We start from the raw sequence: 9,867 nt of genomic DNA on the forward strand, positions 1-9,867 counted from the left end.
AAGCACTAACCAACTCATACAATTAACTAACTTATATAATTCTAGACTTGCTAGTCTGCAACTGCATTTATAATAAAATGTAGGTGACCGTCAGTTGATGTTAAAACCGCAAAGGTAACACTACCTATACAATTGCATAGTTCACACTTCACATGACACAATTAATTTGTCATAATGGCAACGACAAAAGAGTCATCCTAACCACATTTTTTTTTAGAAAAACTCATCATAACCACATTTAAGACATGATAATTTGTAATTGACTTATGTTATCATACTTTCCTTTCGTTTGTTACAAACTCATTTAATAAATGTAATTTCAACCGTTTTTTTTTTTTTTAAAAAAAATACCTTACAAACAAATTATACAAGCTTTAGTGTGTGAAGATAGTATTTGAGAAATGGAAGTGCAAAGATAAACTAATAATCCGTACCTTTTAAAACAGGTTACTCTAAACCCTTATAAAGTCTGTCATGCCCCATAATTAGACGATCGTATAAAGACTCGGCTCATTTATTTATTAGACGGATCTAACCCATTAATAATTGTGGCGGGTTATGGGTCATGGCTTTTAATAGGGATCCAAGGCGTCCAACCCATTGAATTGCTCCATTGAAGCGCAGTTGCCGTTCTCCGTTGAATTTAGTTCTTGTATCCTCCATTGAAGCAGCTTTTGAGGTAAGTTGTTTGTATTTGTTATCATCATATCAAATATCACTAAATTTATGAGATAATTGAATCAAGTATCACTAAAATTATGAGATAATTGAATCGAATTTGGTTGCTAATGTATTGCACAACACTAAATATTAGGATTCAACTGTGAAATCAGAGCTCTTTTCCCTGGGTCCAGGGCTGCCGCCCCTCCTGCCCTTCCTCAGGGACGGGCCTGTACAGCGAATTCGTCGCTAACCCCATTGTGACTAACTCACGGCTTTATCTTTGTAGTAGTTCAAAATCGAACTGTGATGAATCCAGCATCGTTTGACCAAAAACCAGCACAACGAAAGGTTTACATCTCATTCTTTCATCACAAACACGTTTATTGTTCCTAGGCTTTTCTATAATATGTGTCTTTCTCATTGTAGGTGAGATTTCAACCAAAAGCTCCAGTACGCAAAGCAACAAAAGCTGCTGTTGCAAAAACGTATGGTGTTATTGCTTTAGTAGTGTGGTTTTCGGGGGACTAACTCTGCAGTGTATATATAGCCAATTAATGTCTTTTGTTTCCAGTGAAGTGATTGATGATGCTGAAACTGCTGAGGCAAAAGAGTTAGTGCGACGTTTTCAGGTTTTGCTGATATCCATTGAACATCTATTTCCCCATCTTCTGTCATCATTATATGTAAGCAAATTTTTCCTGTTCTAATCTATTGCTTTTCCTTTATAGGATGGCTTAACAGCGAAGCCTAAGATTAATAAAAAATGTGAGTTTTTTTTCTGAGTCTTTACTCCTTGCTCTGCATCTAAGATATGAGCGTCAAGCACATGAGCATTATGATCAAGAATGCTCAAGAGTACCAAAATTACCCATTTCATTGAAGAATCCTAAAAGCTAACAAATTTTGTTTGGTCAAGTTAGCATTTATATGTTGTTTACATTGTTTTGACTCAATTTTGTTTTTTTTTTTAAAAAAAAAAAAAAAATATATCCTCATGAGCTTTCTCTCCCTCTTTTGGTAGGTAAGGAACTAAGGACTAGGAGTGGACCCCTAATCTTCCAAGGCTTCATTAATGATTAGGTAAATTTTATAAGGGACCATATCCTTTGATAAGTGGGTTAAGCCCAACCAACCTGCTACTCCTCATCCCCATGTTATAGGAGAGAAATACCACTAGGGATTGAATCATAATCGTAAACGGTGACCATAGCCAAGTAAGCTTAATGTAATCAAGCTATCAGCTTATTGGCTGCCCGCTTATGCATGTTGTCATTGTGTCTCATTAAACAAGGAAGAGGACTGTGGTTAGATGGAAGCTGTTTGAAATACTGCTAATTTTAAGTTTTCTTTTTCTTAACTCTTATTGTTGATCCCTACATGGATGCATGCATATTTGTTTGCTATTTGCCTATTTGGAGAGAAAATTCTTGCCTTTTTGAGATGAACGGGATAATTGTGAATTGACATGGTTCTTAGTCAATAATCTTTAAGGATTTTTTTTTTTAAAACTTTTATTTTAATTTTTATTTTTAATAACACCTGAAGTTTCCTCTTGGTTTCTTGGTATGCAGCAGAGCCTGTTCAGCGAGTTGCATTTGGGTATGGTTCATCAATCCCCAGTACTCAATTCAGTGCCTCCAATGGAAATAATTCTTGGCATCAAGGTATATTATTTTTGTGAGCAATTACTTTGATGGTTTCACTCCTTAAACTACTATGAACCTAAGAAATTTTTTGTAACCCAGATAAAGCTCGGTTTTCCAACCTGAGAGAGAACAAAGAATACAAAGAACCATGGGTAGGTTTTTTCATTAATGGGTCAAATTGTTCATCACCCTACTCTCATTTAATTTTTTCTGCCATTTTCCTTTGTGTTGAACTCATTGTACCGTAATTGATTCTTTACGTGCTTTCACAGAATTATTACAGCTATTATCCTGTAACTCTTCCAATTCGAAGGCCTTATTCTGGAAATCCAGGTATGTCAAGGCATGTGACTTTTTTTTTTTAATGATTTTGAATTTTGGAGTACCATCAATTTGTGGCTCAATGTAATTTGTTTTTAAGTCAAATATAGATGCATAACTCTTCTCTATGTAAAAGCTTTTCTGCTGCTGGTTGTTTTGGCAACAGATGAAATTAGATTTTTAATTTCTAATATTTTTTTTATTTTTCAACTTGTTCTTGCTTTCAGATATCCTTAATGAAGAAGAATTTGGGCAAGTGTCTACTTTTGACGAAAATATGTCCAACCCAGCGATGGAGCTTGGCCTTATGGTGAGTATTAAAAATAGCTCCACGTGATGTGAATTTATAACAATAGAGTTCCAGATTGCATAATGTGTCTGAACTTTTTCATGGCAGGAGGAAAATTCTGAGCCTAGGATGATGTTTTTTCAGCTACCAACGACTATCCCGATGACAAAACAAACTTCAGCTACAGGCCAAGATTCAACCAGCAGCTCAAAAACACCAAGTGGCTCAAACCCCATAGAGAAGGCTGCTGGATTAAAAGATTTACAAGCAGGTGTCATGGGAAAATTGCTGATATACAAAAGTGGTGCTGTGAAGCTTAAGCTTGGAGATACCCTTTATGATGTAAGTACAAAATTACAAATATTAAATGGTTGTAATGTGAGTCTAACCTTAAACTGGCTACAAAGATAAAAACTGAGATGGTATATTTTCTTTTTAAGTGGTTGAATCGGTTGTGTTATGCCTTTGACTTCAATTGGATTGTACAACTTGAACGTCCCCTTTGTTGCCTTTACTCTTTACATCATGTATAACATATGATTGCTATAACAACCACTCAATGCACGGGGCTTCTATGGCTTCTATCACTGTTGAATTCTTGATGTTATATAGCAATTGTTTAGATGTCCACTGAAAACTCATCAGTTGACCAACAAGGACAAAAGAGCAAGTTATTTCATTTAACCTTCTTAAAACAATTCATTGCTAAATTGCCCACTAGCAACTCTCATAACTCTATTGTCATAACTCTCATCAGTATTTGGATTGAACTGCTCTATGTTTAAATTAAAATATCTTGGAATGTAAAGTTGCCTACATTTGCTGCATTGTGATTGTTCTTTTACTTTGCTCTAGAGAATTTCGTCCTATCCCCATCTAATTTCCCAATAGTTTTCACTGCATTGAGATCCCATTTTTATGGTTTAACTTTATGTTGCAGGCAAGCCTTGGTTCAGATTGTACATTTGCCCAGGATGTTGTGGCTATTAATTCTGCGGAGAAGCATTGTTGTGTTGTTGGGGAGTTCAATAAGCGTGCTATTCTAACTCCCGATGTGGACTCTATTTTGGATAAATTTGCTGACTTAGGTTGCTAATGGTTAAGCTTTAAGATACGGAGTACTTAGATCTGATAGTCTACAGAAAAGAGAATATACAGTCTAAACATTAAAGGTCTTTAGAAGTCTGCTTTCCATACCTTATAATTCCTTCAATGATAGTTACCAAAAAAAAAAAAAAAGCCTTTTCTTAGAACCTGTCAATGAAAAAGGGAGAGGTTCCTTTTGCTCAATTTTTTTTTTTCTTCACATGATTAGTTGCAATTACAAGACAATGGGAAGTGTACTTAACATCATTTAAAGGCCATCTGTGCTTGAAATGATGTAAAATTTTGACATTATTAACAAAATATAATTATTGAATGAATATTTTCAGTTTTTTCATGTGAAATTTCTTGCTAAAAATTTTAATAGTCCAATTAAGACTCTTACTTGTAAATTGGTTCTGTTCCTTGACTATATAGCAATGTGTGGATGCAGTTAACTTGTTGATACATGTACTATATTACTATGATATCATTGATGCGATTATAACAAAGGATGAGTCTTATCACTCATTGAGTCTTCATAATGCTGCATTTCTTTCACTTCCTCCTTTCTTGGTTGCACTGGTCTTCGTAAATCCATGAATGTAATAGGTTTTTATATTTTTTTAATTTTAATATATAAGAAAGAAAAATTTAAATATCAATTAATATATATCCCCTCAATTTCTCACATAACAACTTCCAACATTGTGATCCACTTATCCCCCAAAACTATTCATTAACTACCACATACTATATCAGGAAAAAAAAAAAAAAAAAAAAAGATACTTTCAAAATCAACTTTGCACATTTGAAAAAAAAAAGACTTGTATTATTCCGTATAGGACGGGTACACTCTAGTTCCGTAGGTATAAAAGTAAGATTATGACAACATCAAAGCACTAGTATACAATACACATGGTAGGAGATTTATAACAAAGTTGCAGCTTGTTTAATGTTTAGGAAAATTGTAATATAATAATCTCACCTTTAGTCGGTCTTCCATAAACAATCCCACCTTTTGAAATTTTAGAAACAATCCCACCTTAACATGGATCTTCCATTAACGATCCTTTTGACCTATTACCGGTTAAACCGGTCAAACTTTTTTTATTTTTTTAATTCATCTCCTCCCACCTCCCTCCCTGTTTACCACCCGAGCCACCCAAACCACTACCTCCTCGACTCCTCACTCCTTACCAACCACCAGTCACCCAGCACCAGGCACAACCCTCACAAAACCCCACCAGCAACCCCTTACCAGTTACCACCCACGCACTCCTCCACCTGCAACCCTCTTACACCCACGCACTCCTCCACCAGCAACCCCCTAATAACACCCACGCATTCCTCCACCAACCATGAATTCTTTCGCCGCGGCAAGTTCAATCCACCATCCCAACCATTTCCCCTGGCTGCAGCCCCACCCCGCCCTCACCTTAGCTGAAACCCGACCCCATTTGAAACCCTAACCCCCACATGAACTGAACATCATCACCCAAAACCATATTTCGCTTGTGAAATTGTACGGTATGAATGAAATTGAATCAATACAACTGCCATGATTGAGCTTAATTAAACCATTGATGAAAGATGTTGATGATGCGTGGTGATGATGAAGTGCACTACCAAGAAGAAACACGTGTGGTGATGATGATGCGTGGTGATGATTGAATCAATCACTCGCCCATTAGGGTTGTCGGGGAAGAGATGATGCCTGAGTTGGGTTGCCGGGGAATTGAAGGAATGCGGCTGCTACAGTGATGTGGAGGGGCGATGATGACGCCTGAGTTTGGTTGCCGGGAAGGGATGCGGCAGTGGTTTTTTTTTTTTTTTTTTTATTTTTATTTTATTTTTATGGAAAAAATAGAATAAACCTATTAAACATCGACACGTGTCATAAAACCTAAGAAAACCGGTTACCAAAACGATTCAATCGGTCAGGGATCGTTAATGGAAGATCCATGTTAAAGGTGGGATTATTTCTGGAATTTCAAAAGGTGGGATTGTTTATGGAAGACCGACTAAAGGTGGGATTATTAGATTACATTTACCCTAATGTTTAAAGTTTTTGAACTATTGAGCATGGTAAGGATACATTATAATATGAGCTCCATGCTGCGGTTGAAGCATCATAACAGTGTGGGGAGCATGACTGTAGGATGGGGAGAGCTGAAAGGAGAAGTTCTGTAGAATCATAGATAAAGCCACCTTCGCTTCAACTTGAGCAAAATTTTGACCAACACAAGTCCTTGGACCAAATCCAAAGGGGAAGAACACGAGTTGATCTTTGGATGCTTTTGAAACTCCCTCAGAAAATCTCTTTGGGTTGAACTCATCCACATCGTCTCCCCAGATATCAGGGTCATGATGGATAAGTAGTGTAGGAAGTGTGACATCAACTCCTGCTGGGATGAGAAGTCTCCAAGTTTGGTTTCTTTGTAAGTATGTTGGTATTGGGCAATCACAGGTGAGTATAGCCTTAGATCCTCCAGAAGTATCATATTAACCTAAAGTACCAGAGAGGAAAATATTCTTTAACCGCTTTTATATCTTACATATCATAAAGTTTAGAGCATTATTTATTTAAGACATAACTCTTAGAATTGAAATACAATCTGATAAGACAAACTTACTGTCCTGAGGTAAGTAGTTGCTTCGAAATCTATAGAGTTTTTCCTACAAACTCCTATGACTTCTTTTCTTGCTTTCTCTTGCCAATCTGGATGCATAGCTAATACTATCGTAGCCCAATTAAGTAAGCTTGCGGTTGTTTCTTGGCCAGCTAAGTAGAATTGCTTGCACTCTTCAATCACTTCCTCTATGGTTAACCCGCCTTATTTCAGAATTGTAGCATTTTCTGCTTCATTGCTGTGTTGATTAGACTGCAGAAGCAAGGCTAGCAAGTCATCCGCCTTTGATTCTCCAGTTTTGACAGCACTCTCCTTTTTCCTGATCACATCTGTGAGCATTGATGTGATCATCTTAATTCTTTTCTCCTCCGATTCTTTTTAGTAGGAATATATCTGCAGGAAATTTAATCCTGTTTTATCATGAACTGTTCTCCCTTTACACTAACTTACAGAAGCACTAAAAGGATATACCTGAGACCAGGAATGTACAATGTCTGCATTGCTTCTATCACAAGATTCAAAAGCTCCTTCTGAAGCTCAAAAATGTGTCTCCCTTTTGCATAGTTGCTCCCAAACGCTGTTCTCGAAATTACATCTGCTATCAGATTCTAAAACTCAGGCCAGATGTCAACTTCACAACTTCCCTCAGCACCAGCCAAGTTCTTCCTTTTCTCGATGAACTCACCACAAGCAGCGGCCATATCAGGTACCATGTTCTAAAGTGAACTAATATATGACAGAATCAGACCTCTGAAGCAAAAAAATAGGAAGAACAGTATTATGAACAGACCTTTAGCCTCTCTATATGGAAAGAAGGGTTGATGATCCTTCTGTGTTTTGTCCACTTTTCACCTTCCAAAGTGGTAAGACCCCCAGTTATGAATAAGAGTTAGGGGTCTATGTATAGCTTTTCAAAATGACCTTCCTTATTACTTAACACTTGTTTCATCATCTCCGCGTCCTTGATAATCAGCCTCGGCGTTGAGCCTGCCCAGCACATGGATACCTTCCCTATTTTCATAAAACATGTTCAATCCCAATCTTATATTGAACTGTTATTTTACAGCAAATTTCAACTGTTTGCCTCAATTGCTATCTTAGTTCTATTTAACTTACAACAAAAATGGGCAGGTGTATTATTTTTGAACTGCATGTACATTTTATCTTTGCTTAGGTCTCTTTCTTACATATATAATCTGAAAGTGGTAGTGTAATAAAATTAGAAAGAGTCAAAGAAGTTGATTATCACAAAATTATGGATGAAATGCTAGATTATTACCTGGTCTCTGAAAGGTTGACTCTTTACTTTGCAAGTAATGATATTATAAACATAGAACTTCATAAGTAATGACACAACACAAGACTTAAACAAGGATTCAAATCCACCATATTTCTTTGGATCGTAGAATTGTAAGATCCTAAAATTCGTACGATAGTTGTAGCAACTATATTCTCTTGCAAAGACCTACTACATATTATATTGTCATTCTTAGAAAGATTAACAAATTGGATAGACACAAGTCACTCACATACCATAATTCTGGGAAATACTATGAGTGAGAGGATCGACACGAGCTGCGATCTGGTGGTTAAGGTTGGCTGGTTTGGACCAAGCATCCTCTACTTGCTTCACCCATTCTTTCATGTCTCCAGTTAAAAACGTGTAAGGGGTGCCTTTTATACCTTGTTGCTTTAGTTTCTTTTCCAACCATTTTGGCTTCCACCAAAGTGAATATAAAACTCTAGTAAAAGAATATAGAACCAAAAATATTATAGGGGTGATGAGGATTAGTATTAAAGGATCCATTTTTCTGATGAAAATAAACAGTTTGTTGTAGATAGAATTCTTTGTAGAATTTGGTTTGAATTTATAATCTTCAAGATCATGTAATAAAAGTCTATTTTACTATTGTAGATTATTTTAACATTATAAAGTTGATGCTTAACATAGTCTTGGAGGAGAAGTTAGCTACTTTGACAAGTTATTTCAAGTCTAGATATGTTTGTAGCTTTTGGTAAGTTTAGGACTTGTAATAATTTGTTTATTACTTTGTATGTTAGTGTGTTGAATTTTGACTTTGCTGAGATAGTACACTGTTAAATATTTTTATTGTATGTTGCCTTCAAACAAATTCTTGAAGAACAACTTCGGTCATTGGGATCTTATGTTTAAAGAGCATATCTACCCAAAGATAAACGAGATCTTCCACCTCCTAAATCTGATGTCATTGAACTATAAATATAATGAGATGGTAGGACAAAGGATAAATGACAATTTAGATGTAGAGTATACTTAACTTGAATCATTTTGTTGCAGGGATCTCGTTTGAATCAACATAGCTACTTGCTGGGTAAAACATCACTGCTTTGAAGAATTAATGGATTGTGATATTTGCAACTGGAGTGTGCCTATGAGGTACCGGCCATTATCAAGAGGGATCAAATACCTCATTAACACACATGATGGAATGAGGAAGAGGAGGATTTACAACTTATTTCCAGAATTAGAATTAACACACATGGTGGAATTAAATTATATACCCTTTTTCAAATTACAAAGGCGTTGGTTTATCAAGGATTGAAGATGGAACTTCATACAATCTTCCTTCACTTTGTTTATCGCAAGCGTTTAAATTTACCTTTGTTTGTTTTACACCTTAAGGGTCGTCAGTTTTAAGCTTTAAGGGTCAATTAATCTTAGTCCTTTTTTTTTTTTTTTTTTTTTACTCCTCTTCTTTTGTAGTTGCTATGGGTGTTTCTGTTGTTGTTAGAATTTCTCCGATAATAATAATCTATTTTGCCTTTTTAATACATATTTTACGTTCTTTGAAGTTCGTCAAATATATACCATATATCAAAACTTGATACTGCAAATAAACGTATGATGCTATGAAATAACCAACATTAAAACTAAAAATTTTATGCAATTTAACAAGCTACGAAATAGATGCCTCAATAATATCTACTCGTAGTAGTCAATACCCAGTACAAAGTCACTCCTCCATGTCAATATCATTGTTACAATTCCATAATATTTTAAAACCACTGTAAAATTGAATTTGTTACTATTCCATAATATATAAATATCACTGTAAAATAAATAACGATTCAAACAAATAGGAAATTGATACATTTAAATAAGTAAAGAAACAAATAAGTTTACTATTACCTCATACTTTATGGTTCACAACAAGTACACACAATGCAATTAAGTTCAAAATACTAGTTACAC

The 9,867-nt window shown here is 35.5% G+C and overlaps 1 protein-coding gene and 1 pseudogene across 2 annotated transcripts; one reads left to right on the forward strand and one right to left on the reverse strand.

Moving 5' to 3' along the window:
- The first annotated feature begins 567 nt into the window (after window positions 1-567).
- On the forward strand, window positions 568-4,360 carry LOC110734476. 2 transcript variants are annotated; one of them, XM_021914639.1, is made up of 11 exons: window positions 568-679; window positions 950-1,011; window positions 1,090-1,148; window positions 1,235-1,292; window positions 1,392-1,428; window positions 2,235-2,327; window positions 2,409-2,461; window positions 2,582-2,642; window positions 2,858-2,940; window positions 3,028-3,261; window positions 3,860-4,360. In XM_021914639.1, the coding sequence occupies exons 2-11, from the start codon at window positions 970-972 to the stop codon at window positions 4,013-4,015; spliced, it is 876 nt and encodes a 291-aa protein (XP_021770331.1). In that variant the 5' UTR covers window positions 568-679; window positions 950-969; the 3' UTR covers window positions 4,016-4,360. The 2 variants fall into 2 exon arrangements, with proteins under 2 accessions (XP_021770331.1, XP_021770332.1); XM_021914640.1 differs by having other exon boundaries at window positions 571-679; window positions 953-1,011.
- A 100-nt stretch (window positions 4,361-4,460) lies between these two features.
- LOC110734477 lies at window positions 4,461-9,622 on the reverse strand (annotated as a pseudogene).
- Window positions 9,623-9,867: the final 245 nt, after the last annotated feature.

The sequence above is a fragment of the Chenopodium quinoa genome, unplaced genomic scaffold (genome assembly GCF_001683475.1).
Source record: "Chenopodium quinoa cultivar QQ74 unplaced genomic scaffold, ASM168347v1, whole genome shotgun sequence".
Lineage (NCBI taxonomy): Eukaryota > Viridiplantae > Streptophyta > Magnoliopsida > Caryophyllales > Amaranthaceae > Chenopodium > Chenopodium quinoa.

What these genes read in the sequence shown, in the direction of transcription:
- LOC110734476 (XM_021914639.1), top strand. Translation starts at nt 970, where the DNA reads ATGAATCCAGCATCGTTTGACCAAAAACCAGCACAACGAAAG. An exon ending in AAATAATTCTTGGCATCAAG is followed by an intron (nt 2,328 to 2,408) that starts GTATATTATTTT and finishes TTTGTAACCCAG; the next exon opens with ATAAAGCTCGGTTTTCCAAC. An exon ending in TTGGAGATACCCTTTATGAT is followed by an intron (nt 3,262 to 3,859) that starts GTAAGTACAAAA and finishes TTTATGTTGCAG; the next exon opens with GCAAGCCTTGGTTCAGATTG.